This window comes from Scyliorhinus canicula, chromosome 4 (assembly GCF_902713615.1).
Source record: "Scyliorhinus canicula chromosome 4, sScyCan1.1, whole genome shotgun sequence".
Classification (NCBI taxonomy): domain Eukaryota; kingdom Metazoa; phylum Chordata; class Chondrichthyes; order Carcharhiniformes; family Scyliorhinidae; genus Scyliorhinus; species Scyliorhinus canicula.
In genome coordinates, this window is record NC_052149.1 from 68,299,797 (window position 1) to 68,320,155 (window position 20,359).

General features: G+C 45.9%; 1 protein-coding gene across 1 annotated transcript; it reads left to right on the forward strand.

Moving 5' to 3' along the window:
* The first annotated feature begins 330 nt into the window (after positions 1-330).
* Positions 331-19,867, forward strand: ptger3 (prostaglandin E receptor 3 (subtype EP3)). The gene is made up of 2 exons (XM_038794394.1): positions 331-1,194; positions 18,629-19,867. The coding sequence occupies exons 1-2, from the start codon at positions 343-345 to the stop codon at positions 18,929-18,931; spliced, it is 1,155 nt and encodes a 384-aa protein (XP_038650322.1). The 5' UTR covers positions 331-342; the 3' UTR covers positions 18,932-19,867.
* Positions 19,868-20,359: the final 492 nt, after the last annotated feature.

Sequence of the window (20,359 nt, forward strand, 5' to 3'; positions counted from 1 at the left end):
AACTTTTATTTACATAGAGCTTTTGACAGCTGCGGGAGGTTCCAACGCTCCTTTGTCACCATGAAGTCCTCTGCAAGTGTAGTCACTGTTGTAATTTGAAATGATTCGTGTCTTGATTCATTCCTCCTCCTCCTCCTCCGCTAAGAACCCGTTTGCTCTCCTCTGATCGATGAGAGTGACGAGGTTCAAGTCTCTGAGAACACGCCTATCCACGGTTCAACTCTGTTACAGCGAGCACAATGTTCATTGGTTGTCCCAATCTCCAACCCAACAGCAGCAACAGACTGGGGAAGATCCCAGCCCGCCAGCCAGCAGCAGCAACAGCAGCAGCAGCACACTGTGATGGACCTGGTCTGTCTGCACTCTCAGCCCGGCCAGTGGAATCAGTCGGCGGAGGAGAGCATGTGGGGCGGCATCAACTCCAGCTCCGAGCAGCCCAGCAGCAACAAGTTCTCGGCTAATGAATGTGTGTCGGTGTCTGTGATCTTCCCGGTCACCATGATGGTCACCGGGATCGTGGGCAATACTCTCGCCTTGCTGCTGGTGTACAGGTCGTATCACAAGAAGGAGAATAAGAGGAAGAGGTCCTTCCTGCTCATTATTGGAGCCCTGGCTCTGACCGACTTGACCGGCAAGCTGCTCACTAGCCCGGTCGTCATTTCAGTTTATGTGTCCAACAGGCAATGGAGCAGAGTGGACCCATCCGGCAACTTGTGCGCCTTCTTCGGAGTCTGCATGACCACATTTGGCCTCTGCCCCTTGTTCTTGGCCGGTGCTATGGCAATTGAAAGGACCTTGGCTATCCACGCTCCCCAGTACTACTCCAACCATATGACCACCAGGCTCACCAAACTGGTGGTGCTTTCTATCTGGCTCTGCGTGATGATGTTCGCCTTGCTCCCCATTGCTGGCGTCGGGAGGTACACTTTGCAATGGCCGGGCACTTGGTGCTTCATCAACACTGGCAATCATATCTTGGGCAACACAATTTTTGCTTCAACCTTCACCGTGTTGGGTATCACCTCTTTGCTGGTCACAGTGAGCTGTAACGTCGCAACTATCCGAGGATTAGTGGTTCGCTGTAAGAAGAAACTGTCCTCCTCCAACAAGCAATGGGAAAGGATCACAGTGGAAACACTAATGCAGCTGATGGGGATCATGTGCGTGCTCTGTGTTTGCTGGTCCCCTCTCCTGGTAAGTAAGTGAAAGGGGAGAGCGAATTGTACCTCGAAATCCCGCGGGCAATGGTTAGAGGTTGTGAGGGAAACTTGAAAGGCGTTATATTCTAAACATACCCAATTACCGTTCATTTATAATGGCAGTAAGTTTATTTCTTGATTTGAGGATTTAAAAATAATTCAGTGGAAAATATCATTTTTATATCCTGTTGATTTAAGCCGGAAAAAAACATGCGTCCAGCTGGAGGTTATTTCCTAGTAACTATAAAGAATGTTACACTTCAGGTCCCCAGAATATGCTGTGCTAAAATAAAGCATACTTTTCAGAGGTACCTGAGCTTCATGATCCCACTCGCCTCCCATCAGGACACCTATAACACAGACTCATTCATCATTGGACAGGAGACTCTATCCCAAAATAGAATGTTGACCAAACAGCTCGTTAGCTTTGTAAATGTGAGGACATATATACACACATTGATAAACAGACATGATGTGTGTCATCTTCCACTTTTACTGTTAGTCACGTTATCGTTTAGGTGTATACTTATTTAGATTCAACATCTTAATCCAAGCAACTATGCCCAAAGGTCCCAGAACTAAGTCGTTATATGCATCGAGAAAGATTGAACAGACTGGAGCTATTTGCTCTTCAGAACACAGAAGACTGCGGAGTGATCTGATCGAAGGGTTAAGATTATTAAGGGTTTGAGATGGTAAAAGAGAATATGTTTCCATCTGTGGGGTACACCAAAACTAGGGGCCATGAATGTAAAATAGTCACCAATCCATCAAATAGGGTATTTGGGAGGATGTTATTTGCCCAGATAGTGGTTCGGAGGGGGAGTTGGTGGTAGGCGGACTTGTGGTCCGCCGTGGAGAAGACCTTGTACTGCACGATCCTGTTGACCAGGTCGGATATAGGGGGAGAGGGTACGCGACCAGCTGCTTAAACCTGTTGATGGTCTGACTGTAGTCTATGACCATCCTGTTTTTCTCCCCGGTCTTTACCACCAGAACTTGTGCTCGCCAGAGGTTGTTACTAGCCTCGATGGCCCCTTCCTTCATAAGCCATTGGACCTCGGACCTGATGAAGGTCAGGTCCTGGGCACTGTACCGTCGGCTCCTGGTGGCGACAGGTTTGCAATCCGAGGTGAGGTTTGCAAACAAGGATGGGGGATCGACCTTGAGGGTCGCGAGGCTGCAGACAGTGAGGGGAGGCATAGGGCCGCCGAATTTAAATGTTAGGCTCTGGAGGTTACACTGGAAGTCTAATCCCAGGGGTGCGGCCGCGCAGAGGTGGGGGAGGACGTAGAGTCTGTAATTTTTAAACTCCTTCCCCTGGACCATGAGGTCCGCTATACAACACCCCATGATCTCCACGGAATGGGAGCCAGAGGCCAGGGTGATTTTTTGCTTGACCGGGTAGACAGGGAGAGCGCAGCGTCTTACCGTGGTAGGGTGGACGAAACTCTCCGTGCTTCCGGAGTCCAGCAGGCAGGTCGTCTCGTGCCCATTGAGCAGTATCCTCGTTGTTGCCATAGAGAGGGTGCGGGGTTGAGACTGGTCCAGAGTGACTGAAGCGAGTCGTGACAGATAGTCGGAGTCTTCATCGGGCGGTGCGTAGTCACCCGCGGGGTCCTCGGAGCCGATTCAAGATGGCGGCGCCCGTCGGTCACACATGGAGGGGGTGGACAAAATGGCGCCGCCCGTCCCCCGCATGTGGCGTCGGAGGCGTAAAATGGCGGTGCCCCGAAGTCGCATGTGGCGTTAGGGGATGGGGGCAGCGAGGTTCGCGGGCCGCACGGGGCCCCTGGAGAGAGAGAAGGGGGAGTCCCGCGGTCATTGCCCGGGACCGCAGCGACCGCCTTGGCCTGGCAGACGGCCACAAAGTGGACTTTCTTCCTGCAGCCCTTGCAGGTTGCAGAACGGGCTGGGCAACATTGTTGGGGGTGTTTCGCCTGGCCGCAAAAATAGCAGCGGGGCCCCGCATGTTTTTCGGGGCGTCCTGTGGCGTAGGTCTAAGTCTGGGAGGGAGAGAGACGCTGAATTCCACGCTGCCCTGGGGGCCGCCGCGCGGTCGGGGGTGTATGAGCGTGCATTTCTGTTTGTGACATCTAGGGAGGTAACGAGGGACCGTGCCTCCGTGAGGCTCAAGGTTTCTCTTTCTAATAGTCTCTGGCGGATCTGTGGGGACTGCATGCCCACAACAAAGGCGTCTCAGATGAGGAGTTCAGTGGGCTCATTGGCAGACACTTGTGGGCAGCCGCAGTTCCTCCCCAGTACAAGGAGGGCACGGTAAAAATCGTCCACTGACTCACCAGGGATCTGCTGTCTTGTGGCCAGTTAGTGCCGAGTGTAGACTTGATTTACCGGCCGGACGAAATGTCCTTTGAGCAGGTCCATGGCCGCGTCGTTGTCGGTCATGTCCTCAATGAGCGTGTAGATGGCAGTGCCGACGCACGAGTGGAGGATGTGTAGCTTCTGCTCCTTCGTCGGTACGTTTTCTGCTGTACGAAGGTAGCTGTTGAAACAAGCCAGCCAGTGCTTGAATGTGGCTGTTGCATGCGCTGCGTGGGGGCTGAGTCGTAGACACTCCAGCTTGCTGTGGAGCTCCAACCTTTAAAATCTTGTAGATTAAATTTATGCTCGATCAATGAACACAGAAACGAAGGAGTAGTCCAAATTGAAGGCTTTAATCTACAAGAAGTGTGCCCAGCAGCTTGGGTAGAGAAAGAACGATGGTTGCTGGTAAACACGGGTTCTTATACCCCGCCTCGTAGGAGGAGCTACCTTCCTCTCGACCAAAGGGAAGACAACACTTGGGCCAATGGGCAGCGAGCCTTCTCCACCAATAGCAGCTCACACTCCCAGGTACCGTAGTACCTCTAGTCATACTACCACACCACCAAGCCATTATCCCATTGAATTGTTGACTTTTATATTCATTCATGGGATATGCGTGCCACTGGCTAGGTTTCCCATCCCAAATTGCTCTTGAGGAGGTGGTGGTGAACTGTTTTATTGAACCATTGCAGTCCCTGTATTCTAGGAACACCCACTATGCTGTTAGGAAGGGAGTTCTAGTACTTTGGCTCAGTGACAGTGAAGGAACAGCGATATAGTTTCAAGTCACAAAAGTGTGTGACTTGGAGGGGATACGTGGTGGTATTTTCATGTATCTAGTGCCCTTCTTCTTCCAAGGTTGCATGTTCAGAAGGTGCTGTCTCGGGCCTTGGTGGATTCCTGCAAAGCATCGTGTCAATGGTGCACACTGCTGCTATTGTGCATTGGATGTGGATGGCTTGGAACTTTAAGTTGGTGAGTGGGATGCCAATCAAGCACACTGCTTTGTCATATATGGTGGTGAGCTTCTTGAGTGTTACTGGAGTTGCACTCATCCAGGCACCTGACTTGCCTTGTAGATGATGGACAGGCTTTGGGGAATCCGGAGGTGAGTTATTTGCTACAGATTTCCCAACTTCTAACCTGCTCTTGTATTCACAAAATTTATACAGCTGGACCACTTCAGTTTCAGGTCAAAGGTAACACCCATAATGTTGATAGTGGGGGAATCGGCTATTGTCCTGCCCGTGAATGTCAAGGGGAGATGGCTAGATTCTTTGTTAGAGATGGTCATTGTCTGACATCAGTCCAAGTCTGAATATTGACCAGGTCTCACTGCACATGGACTGTTTCAGCATTTGAGAAGTCACAAATGGAGCTGAACATTGCGCAAGCATCAGCAGACATCCCCATTTCTGACCTTATGATAGAGAAAAGGTCATTTATGAAGAAGTTGAAGATTTGGGCAGCACGGTAGCACAAGTGGTTAGCACGGTGGCTTCACAGCGCCAGGGTCCTAGGTTCGATTCCGGCTTGGGTCACTGTCTATGCAGAATCTGCACGTTCTCCCTGTGTCTGCGTGGGTTTACTCCGGGCACTCCGGTTTTCTCCCACAGTCCAAAGATGTGCAGGTTAGGTGGATTGGCCATGGTAAATTGCCCTTAGTGACCAAAAAAGGTTCGGTGGGGTTATTGGGTTACGGGGATACGGTGGACGTGTGGACTTAGGTGGGCCGGTGCAGACGCGAAGGGCCAAATGGCCTCCTTCTGCACTGTATGTTCTATGGCGCGGCTTCGGATACTACCCTGAGGACCTGCTGCAGTGATGTTCTGGAGTTGAGATGAATGACCTCCAACAGCCATAAACATCTTCCTTTGTGCCATGTATCACTCAATCAGTGGCGTAATTTACCCCTGATTTCCATTGACTCCAGTTTTGTCCCTTGATGAAACACGCAGTCAAATGCTGCCTTGTTGTCAAAGGCAGTCACTCTCAGCACTTTTGTCCAAGTTTGGATGAACGCTGTAATGAGGTCAGGAGTTGAGTGTCCCAGGCCTCCGCACTGCAACATCTGGGGGCATGCATGCACCGGACAGCCGGCATTCTTGAAAGCTGGTAGCGTCCCACACTTTTAAAAGCCTGTTGTGGCCACTGGCCACTTCCTGCGATCGGGAATGCCGTGACCGATCGCTCTGCGACCACCAGCGACCCACCCATGGGTTGCAATCCTCCATTTGAAAATGACTGCTTAATACGATATAGAATTAATTAAAACATAGAATTTACAGTGCAGAAGGAGGCCATTCAGCCCATAGAGTCTCCGCCGGCCCTTGGAAAGAGCACCCTATTTAAGCCTACACCTCCAACCTAACCCAGTAACCCCACCTATCCTTTTTGGACACCAATGGCAATTTAGCATGGCCAATCCACCTAATCTGCACATCTTTGGACTGAAGTCTGGCATCCGTGATGTTCGAGTCCTCAGGAGGAGGTCAAAGTGGATCATCCACTTTGCACTTATGGTTGACGATAGCTGTAATTGCTTCACCTTAATCTTTTGCACTGAAGTGCTGGGATGCCCCATCGTTGAGGATGGGGGTATTTGTGGAGCTTCATCCTCCTTCAGTTAATTGTTTAATTGTCCATAACTATTCATGTCTGGATGTGGCAAGAATATAGAATTTAGATCTGATCTGTTGGTTGTAAAATTGATTAGTTCTGTCCAATTTGCGCAGCTTCCATTGCTTGTCATTTCCAGTACCTAGGCTGATGCCGGGTGGTCTGTCTAGTTTAATTAATTTTTGACTTAATAACCGTTTAATACAACCGGCTGCCTTGCTAGTCCATTTCAGGCTGCATCTAAGTGGCAACCACAGATGTTGATCTATATCTGGTTTGACAGGCTGCATTATCATAGAATCATAGAATTTACAGAAGGAGGCCATTCAGCCCATCGAGTCTGCACCGGCTCTTGGAAAGAGCACCCTACACAAGGCCAACAACTCCACCCTATCCCCATAACCCAGTAACCCCACCCAACACTAAGGGCAATTTTGGACACTAAGGGCAATTTATCATGGCCAATCCACCTAACCTGCACATCTTTGGACTGTGGGAGGAAACCGGAGCACCCGGAAGAAACCCACGCACACACGGGGAGGATGTGCAGACTCCGCACAGACAGTGACCCAAGCCGGAATCGAACCTGGGACCCTGGAGCTGTGAAGCGATTGTGCTATCCACAATGCTACCATGCTGCATTATTACTGCTATTCACATGTTTTTATCAATATGATCCCAAAAGCATTATTCAGAAATTATATCGAAGCCTTCAGTCATTGTTTCATGATTACAAAGTGGAATCTCTAATTTGCTGTTGTACTGCATCGCTATTCCCTTAATATTTTGATATCAGTGTACCAATTTGAATAATATTTGAATCTTTGTATTTTTTGGTAATCAATCTCCATTTAAAAAAAAAACAAATGAGGACAGAAAACAAAAGAAAAAACATTGTGTTAATGAGCAAGACTGAAACTAAATTGAAAATGGTTAAAACTAGAATGGAGAAATGGTAAAAAAAAAAGACAAAATGGTGCATAGAAACAGGAGTAGGCCATTCATCCCTAGAACCTGTTCAACCATTCTATCAGATCATAGTTGTTCAGTTCATCAACTCTATTTGCCTCTCTATATACCTTGATACCTTGACATAAGAAAAGAAAATAATCTAAATCATGCTAAGTTAAATTATTCCAATATTCATAGCTGTTTGCAAGAGAGAGTTCCAAATTTCCAGTGCTATTTCAGTCATAAATTGTATTAAATTTCATCACATTATACACTGCATTTAAATCACTCCTCGATCTACTACATTCAAGGAAGCACAAGCCAGATTTATGCAACATGTCTTCAAAATAACTTGTTTAGTCCTGGCTTCATTCTGGTAAATCTTTCTGTACCCACTCCAAGGTCAAGGCGGTACCAAAACTGAAGGCAGTACTCAAAATGGAATCCGACCAATGCTATGTATAACTTCCTCACTTAATAATTCCAAACCCATTGAGACAAAGTCTAAAATTCCATTAACCTTTTTAAGCACTTGTTATACTTGTGCTTTTTTGTGAACTGGGTACATGAACACATAAATCCCATCATTTTTTTCCATAGGTCCTTGCTCCTCATCTTTAAGAAACAATTCTGATTTGCTGACCTCTGGTCCAAAGTGAATTACTTCATATTTCCGCACATTGAATTCTACCTACCATAGTTTTGCTAACTTATTTAGTCTGTCCAATGTCCCTTTGAAACTTATTCCCATGTAAACAACCTATCCTCAGTGGCATCTGCAAATCTTGATACACAACTCTCTGGGCTAAAAATTCATTTGTACAAAAACTCTTCAACTCGTATGTAAACTATGCTGATTCCCCAGAGGCAGACAGCATTATAGGCCACTGTCTGCATGGCCCATATGGTATTCCTCATTGATATCATAGAGGAGATCCGCATGGGTCACATTGGTAATGGCTCATGGAACTGTCTGCACCCAAGAAACTGATAAGTCTCTGTTACATCAGCCGATGAGGTATTCTTGATATCTAATCACAGTTGTAAGTTGTGGATAATTTTAACTTCAGAAGTGAAACCGCGTTGCTTATCTATTTGTTAGCATTGTTTTCTATCACCTGTTTTCATAAGTGGATGCAAAGAAAAGTAATCAGTTCTGTGGAGGATGCATGCATGGTCTTTTTGTTTCTTGTGGTCCTGGTAAATTATGCGTGGATTATCAAACACACATTACATTTTCCTGTGATTTTTTTAAATAGTCCAATTCGAGCTTAAGAGGCTCCTTCATTTATTTAAAATGTGCAGCCAGAGTCCCAGTTTCCTAGCAATGAATCAACAATAACATGATCAGTCTTTTCTGAATACTACTTATTTTCCATTGTGGGTCAAGAAAAATTGTATTTGCCTCGCTTTTTATTTTTTCTTTGAATGTGTTCCCACCCTGGCTAATGGAATACATTTCCTTATCAAAGGCTGAAAACAAACAAATCACTAGACCGAGACAGTAATTATCTCAGAATTAAAGCTCAGAACAAACAAATCTCTAGACTGATTCAGTAATTATCTCCAAATTCAAAAAGAGACTGAGGTCAAATAATAGAGCTTATTACCAGAAATAAATGCGCATCTAAAGAATAATAGGATCGTAGAAAGTAGCAGGAGTAAGCTATTCGACCCTTCAGACCTGCCATTCAACTAGATCATGGCTGATCCACTTCAACACTATTTTCCCACACTATCACCATGTCCCTTGATACCTTCATATATAGAAATCTATTGATCTGCCTTGAACATGCTTAATGACTGAGCTTCTAGAGAACTCTGGATAGAGAATTCCAAAGATTCATCACCCTCAGGAAAAAAATTCCTCCTCATCTCAGTCGGAATTGGTTTACCCCTTATTCTGAGACGTTTTCTCCCCCCACCCCAACTCACTGGTCTACAACCTCTCAGCCAGAGGCAACATCCTTTCTGCATCTATCTATCAAGTCCTGTAGGAATTCTGTATACTTCAATGAGATTGTCTCAAGATCTTCTAAACTCTGGAAAATACAGGCTCAGTTTCAATCCGACCACCGCAGTGCTCAGTCTGGTGAAACTTCGTTACACTCTCTTTATGGCAAATATATCCTTCATTGGGTAAGGAGACCAAAACTGTACACTACACTACATTTGCAGTCTCGCCAAGACTCTGTACAATTGCAGGAAGACTTTTTATTCCTCTGCTCCAATTCTCTTACAATAATGGCCAACATACCACATGTCTTCCTAATTGCTTGCTGCACTTGCACATTCGTTTTTAGTGACTCATGAACAAGGGCATCCAGGTCCCTTTGACATCAATACTTCTCAATCTCTCACCATTTAAAAGTACCCTGCAATTCTTTTTCTCTTACCAAAGTGGATAACTTCACCTTTGTCCACATTATATTACATCTGCCATGATCTTGCCCACTCACATAGCCTGTCTAAATTCCTTTAAAGCCTCTTTGCATCCTCCTCACAACTCATATTCTCACCTAATTTTGTTTCATCTGCAAACTTTGAAATATTACATTTCATCCCCACATCTAAATTATTGCTATAGATTGTGAATAGTTGGGGCACAAGCACTGATTTTTGCCATAACAGCCAGTCTGCCAACCTGAGAATAATGCATTTATTCCCACACTGTTTTCTGTCCGTTAACCAATCTTCAACCCATGCTAGTATATTACCCCTAATCTGATGTAGTTCTCTAATTTTGCATACTTACCTCTTGTGTGGAACCTTAGCAAAAGTCGTCTAAAAATCTAAATATACCATGGGCTGGATTCTCGATTTCAGCGGCTAAGTGCCGGCTGAAATGGAGAATTCCCAGACGTTTTACGACACCAAAATTGGTGCCGAACCCTCACCGATTCCAGGATCGATGCGGGGCTAGCAGTGGTGCCGGGTAAGCCGTGCATGCGCAGCTGCCGTACAACATGGCACCAGCTGTGCGCGGATCTGTCCCGGTAAATATGGACCCCCTGGCCACCCCCCACCATTCCCCCAAGCCCTCACGGAAGTCCCCACCCCAGCCAGCAGCACAGGGCGCTGGACATGATCCAGACCAGAATATTTAAGTGAGCTTAACTGTCGGTGTAGCAGTGCCTGGTGCCAGGTTGGCACTGCCAGGATTGGGCCCAGGGGGCCTTAGCAGGTGGAGGAGAGGTGAGGGGTGTTCCCAGTGGCCTCCCTGAGGTTGGGGGGGGGGGGGGGGGCACTGGAAGTGTGGAGAGGGACAAGATTGGGGCAGCCAGACAAAATGGCGTCCCGATTTCTGAGGAGTCTTTCCTGCTGGCGATCCCAAAGCCAAAAGAATTACATAGTGCCATTAAAGAACAACATGTTTCTAGCACTGCAGCCACTATTATACACCCTGCTAAATGCTCCCAAAACTGGACATACATTTTTTCCAGTTAAATGGCGCCATTAATGTAAAATTCTATCATATTATGGTTACAGTTCCCAGGACCTCCTTTACAATAAATTATTCATCAGCCCTTTCTCATTGCACAATACTAGATCTGCATTCAGATAGAGTGCCTTTTAAAATTATTTTCAAAATTTCTAACCTTATCAGCTGGCTGCTCTTAATTTCTCTCCCTTCCTGCCACACTGAAATTATCAATTGATCTCGTGCCTTCTCCTCTCTTTCATTTATCACATGTTCCCTCACCTGATTCCTTTATAGTGCTTAATTCATTCATTCATTTACTGATTAACTTTTAATTAATGTCTCTAATCTTGCCTGTGCTCATTTTATTATTTCAATAAATGTTCTGCTTAACCCACCCATTGAAAGCCTCTAGTTAAAATCAATAGGATGTACTCCCCAACCAATCAAATAACCTGTGAAATTGTCTGGCTCCCGTGGTGTGTTTCTGGGCCGTGGGAGGCAGCCTGCCATTGATCTTCTTGTCCCAGACTGTCGATGGGATTTCCCATTGAATCCACCCTCACAAAGCCAGGAAATCCGTTGATGCACTATTAATTATGAGAAGACGAGAGTAGAATGTAATCGAGGCTTTATTACAATGAGATGTGTGGCCTCCTACAGCAGCTGATGAAATGGCTGCTGTACGGGGAGCACACATATTTATACTCTGCTTACTGGGCGGAGCCAGCAGGCATGGATCTACCCCCATACCTGTAGTACAGGGGCCTTACCGTAAAACCCATATATACAGTATATACATCAGTGATGACTACCATATTCACCCCCTGTTAAAAATAAGTCCAGCAGGGATGGTAGAGAACTATATACAGAGAGTTGTGTTTAACATTACAGATAATATTACAAATTTAGGCGGTCTGGTGCCTTGATCTGCCGTCGAGAGCGCCGCAGTGCTGACGGCGACTCAAGCAGCGGCTTGGTCTTCAGTGACTCCAGGAGCATGTCGAAATCCTCTTCATCTGCGGGTGGGAGCAAGGGGAGGACGGATTGGAGCGAAACCCCGGAGGTGGACTTCCTAGGGAAGGCAAAGAGACGTTCATGGGGTGTTTTATTAGTCGCGTCTGACTGTAGTCAACGACCATTCTGTTTTTCTCCCCAGTTTTGACCATTACCACTTGGGCTCTCCAGGGGCTGTTGCTGGCTTCGCTGATGCCTTCCCGAAGCAGCCGCTGGATTTTAGACCTGATGAAGGTCCTGTCCTGGGCACTGTACCATCTGCTCCTGGTGGCGACGGGTTTGCAATCTGGGGTCAGGCAAAAAGGGAAGGCGGGTCGACCTTGAGAGTCGCAAGACTGCAAACAGTAAGGGGTGGTAGGGGCCCACCAAATTTGATGGTGGTCGCTGATGGGGTCCATGATGCACGGGGGGGTGGACCACACGGTCGGGGGCATAGGCCTGAACGTTGCGTGATGTGACTGTAAGTGAGACGCTAGTTTTCTGGTCGCCGCGAGGTTGAGCGTGGCTCCTTCTAGGAGGCGCTGGCAGATGTAGTCAGACCCTATGCCAGTAACAAATGCGTCTCTCATCAGTAAATCTGAGTGTTCCGTGGCCGAAACGGCCTGACAGTCACAGTCTCTAACTAGGGCGAGCAGGGCACGCCAGAAATATTCCATCGACTCACCGGGAAGTTGGCGCCGCGTGGAAAGGAGGTGCCTGGCATAGATTTTGTTAGTCTGCTGAGCGTAGTTTTCCTTCAGTGGCGCCATGGCCTCTGCGTAGGCCAGCGCGTCCTGGACGAGGGGAAAGACGTTGGAGCTCAGCCGCATGTATAGGATCTGGAGCCTCTGTGCTTCTGGGATTGTGTCTGGCGCAGACTCGATGTACGCTTCAAAACAGGCTAGCCAATGTTCAAAGTCCTTTTTGGCATTGTCTGCTTGAGGATGCAGCTGCAGGTGATCCGGCTTGATGCGGAGGTCCATCTCTGAAAAACCTCAGTGTAATACATTGATGCACTATCAATTATGAGAAGACAACAGTAGAATGTAATCGAGGCTTTATTACACTGAGATGTGTGGCCTCCTACAGCAGCTGGCGAAATGGCTGCTGTACGAGGAGCACACATATTTATACTCCGCCTACTGGGCGGAGCCAGCAGGCAGGGATCTACCCCTGTACCTGTAGTACAGGGGCCTTACCGTAAAACACACATATACAGTATATACATGAGTGGTGACTACCACACCCGTGGTGGGGGTTTGCTGTCGGCGGGACCGGTGGATTTTGCTGGTGTGAACAGCCAGAAGATCTCACCCTACTATAGTAAATTTTACTTCCAATAATAAAACCTTACAATTACTAAAATTACCTGAGTTTTGAAAGGTAAATGGAGTGGGGGGGGGTCAAAAAAAGCTCACCAACCAATCACCTGTTTTCTTGTAACATTCATAGATCATTGAAATTACAGTGTAGAAGGAGGCCATTCGACCCATAGAAAGACCGGCCCTTGGAAAGAGCGCCCGTTCCGAGCCCACACCTCCACCTATCCCCGTAACCCAGAAACCCCACCGAATCTTTTTGGACACTAAGGGCAATTTTTGCATGGCCAATCCACCCAACCTGCACATCTTTGGACGTTACACTTTGATTTTCCGCAGAATGTGCTCTGTAAACTCTGTGGCTTTGGATTAGGTAATTCTTTTAGTTGATGCTATCTGTCCCCAGGCCTTTTTCTCTGCTTCTCTTTTCGCTCAGTAAGAAATCTTACAACACCAGGTTAAAGTCTGAGGAAGGAGCAGTGCTCCGAAAGCTAGTGTTTGAAACAAACCTGTTGGACTTTAACCTGGTGTTGTAAGACTTCTTACTGTGCTCACCCCAGTCCAACGCCGGCATCTCCACATCATCTCTTTTAGCTGTTGCTGTCTGTCTCTGCATTCTCCTCTCTCCTGCACCTTTACCTGCTGCTCTCTGCATTCTCATTTCTTCTGGATCCTTTAGCTACTGCTGTCTGTCTGTCTCTGCATACTCCCCTCTCCTGCTCCTTCATCTGCCTCTATCTGTCTCTGCATTCTGCTTCTCCTCCTTTAGCTGCTGCTCAGCATGAGGCTGGCTACACCCCCTAAGGCAGAGCCTACTCCGGCCCCATCGGCCAGAGGAGAACTGCCTAGGTCATCACAGTCACCAGAGCAGCAAAGTCAGCAGGCTGTCTTCAATGCTGCCAGCATGTGGAGGCTCTAAGGCACAACACCCACAGATATATATTGAAGACACCTTCAGCACAATGGGAGCATGACAACCGGTGACATTATTTGTGTACAATTATTTTGAAATTTGTTTTCGGGGTGGCAATATTGTATCTCTTTGTTTGTTCATATGCAGCAACATAAATATTTCTTTAGATTTAATAGACTGAGGTGGCTGGGTGGTTGCATTGGGATCCAAATGCAGCGCAGACTTATAACTGTATTGTGTTGTGTAGTGCTGGCGATTTGGGTTGAGTTATATAACCAGTAAAGGAGACAGTGCCTTGGCATGAGGAAGCATTCATGCCTTCGATGCCAATTGAAGGGATCTCTGGTGCCCCTGCCTTCCTTAAGGTTCCTCTCATTTGCCTCCACCTCCACATCCTCACCCTGCACCTCCCCAGGCTCGTCCCCAGCCCCATTACTGGAGTCATCCTTCCTGGACTGTGGACCTGCCTCACTTTCTTCAGCCTCCACTGTGTCCCCAATTGGCAGAGCCAGATTGTGCAGCATGCTACATCTATAGGGGAGACGGGTCCTGCAGAATAAGAATACTGCAATACTTCCCCTGATGTCCAGACATCTGAATCATAGCTTGAGCAGCCAATGGTCCTTTCCACCACCACTCCTATCATTGCATATCTCCTGTTGTATGGCTCCTCTGCCTCTGTTCTTGGGTGACGGAGTAGGGGTCGTGAGCTATCTTTTCAAGAGATAGCCCTTGTCACCCAGGAACCATCCATCCAATCGTGCATGTGCCAAGAACAGCCATGGTCCCATGAGTGCTGCAAGATGTCAGCATCATGTGAGTTGCCAGGGTAACGGGCAGAAACCTGGAAACTCTGTTTCCTCTGGTCATAGACAATCTGCACATTCATGAAGTGGAAGCCGTTTCAGCTCACCCTTGATCGCCACATGAGGTCAATCTATTACACCCTGCAACATGGAGAAGCCTCTGGCTCTCTCCCCCCGGCTTACTCGTCTGTCTGGTCGTGGATAAATGTGCGACCTGTCTGAAGATAGTACTGTATTAGTGATGAGCTTGATGCAGCTGTATGCAGATGATTGGAAAGTGTGACACAGATTCCCTCGAAAGAAATGGTGGAGTAGAGGTTGAGGGGCCACTGACCTTCAAGCCACTGGCACAGGGTAATGCCCACAGAGTCGGAAGTGACTTCTGGCCCAATCATCCGGTACATTCCGTCATTGTGTCCCTCAAGAGACAAAACCTCCTTCGGCACTGGACCTCGGTCATTTGGACGCTGCCTGGAGACTCTAGCTGCTGGGTAATGGTGTCATCTGCGGAACATGTCGCCTTGACCTCTCTGCTGACTCTGCACTAACTGAGCCCATGCCTCTCCTCTCAAAAATGTGACCCTGCCTTTGTTCACCTGGCCTACCCTTCCTGCCCCTCTATTCCTCTTTAATGGAGGTCCCATCAGCTAAGCAGACTTATCCCCATTAGATAAGATACACAAGGCCTTGCCACTAAGGGTGCACTTTGCTGCAATCCTCGATCAAACGTCCCAGGGATGATGAAGTCCTCGAATACAGCCAGGCAGGTTTGAAGCGCTTCAGAAATCAAAACAAAATCTGGTGTAACTCTGAACTGAGACAACAACAAACTGGTAAATTACATTCTATAGACTTGTTAAAGGCCTTGATTGGCCCTTTGATTGTTGGTGGGTGTGGCTCTGACTCTTTCGCACGAGCGCCCATCAATTCTATGTGTGTGCGATGACTTCAGGATGCACACCTGGCATCATTACACGGGCAATTTTACATTCGTTCGGGTCGAACGCGTGTCCAACCTCACTGTATAATTCAGACCATGGGATTGGAATGTTTAACAGTAAAACTACTTCAGTTTAAATTGTGAGAGTCATACAAAGGGCACGGGTTCAAAGCAGTGGAATGTGAATCTGGGCCTGCTCTCAGGAAGCTATTTCTCATGCGGAAGGCGACCAACACTTGGAAGGAATTTCCAGTGGAGTAGGTGAAACCCTGGATGGGTTTGAAGAAACAATTCGATACACTGGCAGGAAAACTGTGGGATGTTTCTGGATGAATTAATTAACATGGGCTGAATATTCTCTCTGCTCCATTGTCATCTTGTGGTATTCAAAGTACATAAAAGAAAGGAATAATTTTACGAAATGACTCCATAATGTTGACCTTCCTCCGGTGAAGGCACATTTTGTGAATTGAGGTGTGTATCCCCGACCATTAAAATTAGTGATGGGAGAAATGTCCAAATCCATGATATGCATTCCAGGTGGCGAGGCTCTCCACTGGAGGTGTAATATACTAAAATGAAATATGACTCCTATCAGGTCAGCATCAAGTACACCCGGATTAATTGTTTCTCAGCTGTTGAGAAAGTAAGACTTGCAACCTCCGAAGAAGATGTTCCAAGCAATATGTTTTCTCTTTCGGATACCTTCCTTTTGGGTCTTGTCAATTAATAGCAGAAGAACTAGGAGCAGGATTAGACAATTCATTCCCTCGAGCCCGCTCCGCCATTCAATATGATCATGGCTGATCGCTTGTCGCTAACTCCACTTTCCTGTCTGTTCTTCATAACCCTTCATCCTATTACTACTTAAAAATCTGTCTCTCTCTTCCTTAAATGTACTCAAAAGTATCGGCATCCACGACAGTCTGGTGAATGAATTCCACAGATTCTGCTACCCCTTATCCTAAATCTATGTCCTCTCATTCTAGATTGCCTCATAAGAGGAAGCACCCGTTCTACATCTACTTTATCGACACCTTTTATCATCTTATATACCTCAATGAAATCTCCTCTCATTCTTCTAAACTCTAAGAGATTATAGGCCTAAACTGCTCAATATTTCTTCATAAGACAAACCGCTCATCTTTGGAATCAATATAGTGAACCTCCTCTGAACTGCCTCTAATGCAACTATATCCTTCCTCAAATAAGGCGACCAAAACTGTACACCAGTACTCCAGGTGCGGTCTCACCAAAGCCTTATACAGTTGCAGCAACGCTTCACTACCTCTGTACTCTACCCCTTTAGCTATAAAGACCAAAATTGCATTTGTCTTCCTTATATAATGCTGTACCTGCATGCTAGTTTTCTGGGATTCAGGCACAGACATCCCTCTGCACCGAACCACTCGAAGTTTCTCTTTATTTAGATAATAAGTTGCCCTCCCACTTTACCGACCAAAATGGATAACCTCACAATTATCCACGTTAAACACCCAGATGCCAAATTTTAGCCCATTCACCTATGTTGTGGGACTTTCACCGGTAGTGTACTTCACTCTCCAAATGACTAGGTGACGATTAGAGTTGAAGTTCAGTTTAAACTTTTATTCCAAGCTATAGCAAGGGAGGAATATCACTAGATGACTTGCCAGGTCCCTGAGCACAGAAAATACAGGTCAATTTACTTTTCCCTGTTATCTGAAGTAATTAACATACACCAATCAAAAGAGTGCTTTTGTTCAAACATTATCGATGCCCACTCAATTAGTAATTAGGATTACATAGAATTTTACAGTGCAGAAGGAGGTCATTCGGCCCATCGAGTCTGCACCAGCTCTTGGAAAGAGCACCCTACCCAAGGTCAACACCTCCACCCTATCCCCATAACCCAGTAACCCCACCCAACACTAAGGGCAATTTTGGACACTAAGGGCAATTTATCATGGCCAATCCACCGAACCTGCACATCTTTGGACTGTGGGAGGAAACTGGAGCACCCAGAGGAAACCCACGCACACACGGGGAGGATGTGCAGACTCCGCACAGACAGTGACCCAAGCCGGAATTGAACCTGGGATCCTGGAGCTGTGAAGCAATTGTGCTATCGACAATGCTACCATGCTGCCCTAATTACATAACGCATTATACCAGTATAGTTACCAATCATAATCAAGGCGCGGACATAATATTATATCACCAGGCACATGGGTGCCTCTATTTATCGACAAGCGTCCAGACAGTTATTAGATTAAGTATATGCCTGAGCTATAGCCCTCCTTTCCGTTGTCCTGTGTTCTATGACTGTCTGGTACCAATTAACTTTGTGTGCAGGCATCCTTCCCGCAACTACAAGTCCTTGGGAGATTATTATTTATCTGTTGCCATAGCAATGACCTGAAGTTATTTGTCTCTCCGCACCTCCTAGTCTCTGCAAGCAGGAGCCCTTAGGTTTTAGTTAGACCACATATATAGTTTTATACCTAAATCTATCTTTTTATAACTAAATCTACGTCTTCAACCTAACCTATCTATATCCATTTGTAAATTTCTTATTTCTTCATTGCAACTTACTATTCCACCTATTTTAGTATCATCTGCAAATTTGTCTATAGTACCTTCTATTCTACATCCAAGTCATTAATATAGATTGTAAATAGTTGGGGCTCGAGGACTGCACCTTGTGCCACCCCGCTAGTTACATCTTTCTAACTAGAAGAAGACCCATTTATCTCAACTCTCTGCCTTCTGTCGGTTAGCCAATCCCCTATCCAAGTTAATAAATTACCCCTAATCCCATGTTATCTTACCTTGTGTATTAATCTTTTGTGCAGCACCTTTTCAAATACCTTCTGGAAGTCCAGACATGGTACAGTTAAAGCTACTTCAAAGATCTTGAAGCTTATTTTCAAATGATTCCCCCATCACCCCCAACCCCAAAATGTACCATGAGTAGTCGGGGCAGCAATAGGACTTCCACTAGGTAAGGGATGCTGGAGCCCATGGGAACTTCATCTCCTTCACAAATCATTTCCTTCCGTATAGGAGGGTTAAGCAGAAAACAGAAAAGGTAGCTATAAGATTTGTAACAAATTATTTTTTGTTTTTGCTGAGCACTGAAGTATCTTGTCTTTCCCAGGTACTGATGTCGAAAATGATCTACACCGAAAGCTCTTCAGACCACTGTTACAAGCCTCCTCCAGACAAGTCTTCATCCCAAAGCGGTGAACTGCAAACTGATTGCAACTTTCTCCTCACAGCCATTCGACTGGCATCTTTAAATCAAATTCTTGATCCCTGGGTTTATTTATTGCTCCGAGAAATCCTGTTAAGGAAAGTATGTCAGGTAGCCAATGCTGTGACTAATTGCTCAGTAGATGGGTTCAAGGAGATTCCTGTAACAGTAGAAGCAAGGCAACATTTGAAAGAACAAATAACATAAGTGAGATAAACCAAAAAATTGGCAATCGGTTTGATTATATAATGGAAAATATTGTCCTTGGCTGTCTTTGAAGTGTGAAATGTGCATGTGAAGCAACTCTTATAAATATTGTTAAGGCTTTGAGTCCATTCATTTGTTTAACCTGAACCTTTGATGTACTGAATCTAAAGTTACTTGATATTCTTTAGAGATTGTTTAATTTACACTCCAATTAATGGCTGGCAAGGATGTGGTGCTCCATCTGCAATTCAATGTTAGTACGTGTCTGGCAGGTAGCAGGGCCAAATGTTAGTACGTGTCTGGCAGTACGTGTCTGGCAGGTAGAGCCAATGTGGGGTGGGGGGATGGGTGGCAATGGTGGAAGGAAGGCCATTTGGCCTGGGCATCAAGTTCAAAGGGGCCTCAAAGTTAGACACTTTTTCATTATTTGGCATTTGTTAAGTTTCGCAGCTTGTTTTTAAGCGCATAAGGGAAAAGGCAGTAAGTTTTGCTGTTCAATATTGTACGTCAGGCACTGATGTTTAAAGAAGGGTGTGAGTACATGCATATGTTAAGGCAGCAGAACTACACACGGTTGAAGTTGTCATACTATTCGTTCGCAGTAACTCTATGTTGAAAAACTTTCCATTATAAAGTCCAAAGAATGAGAACACTCTTCTCTGGATTGCAAGCCAAAGGAATTGCTTCAAGAAATACTTGAACTTGGACTCTGTGGTGTTTCCCAATATCACAATTGCATTGTGTATTTTTGTCAGTTTGCCTGAATCAGTGCCTGAACCATCACCGTTCAACTATGGGACAAGTGTTTGAATGGTCTCGCCCTGTTTAATATCAACTGTGACATTGCACGAAAGCCAAATTGTTCCTCAATAATTAGTGCATTTGTGCAGAAGAAGTCTAGAAAAGCATTTGTTAAATAAATAAATATTCATATTGTGTCTTTTTTTTTGGTGCCCTATTTTGTTTTCATGTGTTTTCATTTTTTTAAATTATGGCTAGCGGCCTCAAAAACTGGAAGTGGCCCGGTCCTCTCTGGACTTCTGAGAGGCACGAAGCTGGCACGAAGTGACAACTGGGCTAATCACTGTGCGGCGCACCTGCATGATCTGCAGGTTCCAATTATTAGTGAGATTGCCCAAATATGCATACTACAATGAATTGACTGCTGGTCTGTTTCCCATTTACTGCTGGCTCATGCCAAGGCCAAGGTCTTTTTTTTCTGCCATTAGACCAGTAGACACAAACTGAAGTTGAAATTTGTAACAAACATCAAAAATGGGTCAAAGAAGCAATTGGAACTGAAGAGAGGTAGTCGGTATAAGGAGATTCTCATAATGCCACGAAGCAAGTTACCAGTGGAAACATGATCAACTGAAACAAATTTTCCAAAACAAATTGGGAGAGTGATCACTTAAGTACAATATGTCA

Excerpts from the sequence above, each read along its gene's own strand:
- ptger3 (XM_038794394.1), top strand. The coding sequence starts at position 343 with ATGGACCTGGTCTGTCTGCACTCTCAGCCCGGCCAGTGGAATCAGTCG. Across the intron at positions 1,195-18,628 it reads TTTGCTGGTCCCCTCTCCTG|GTACTGATGTCGAAAATGAT; the intron begins GTAAGTAAGTGA and ends TGTCTTTCCCAG.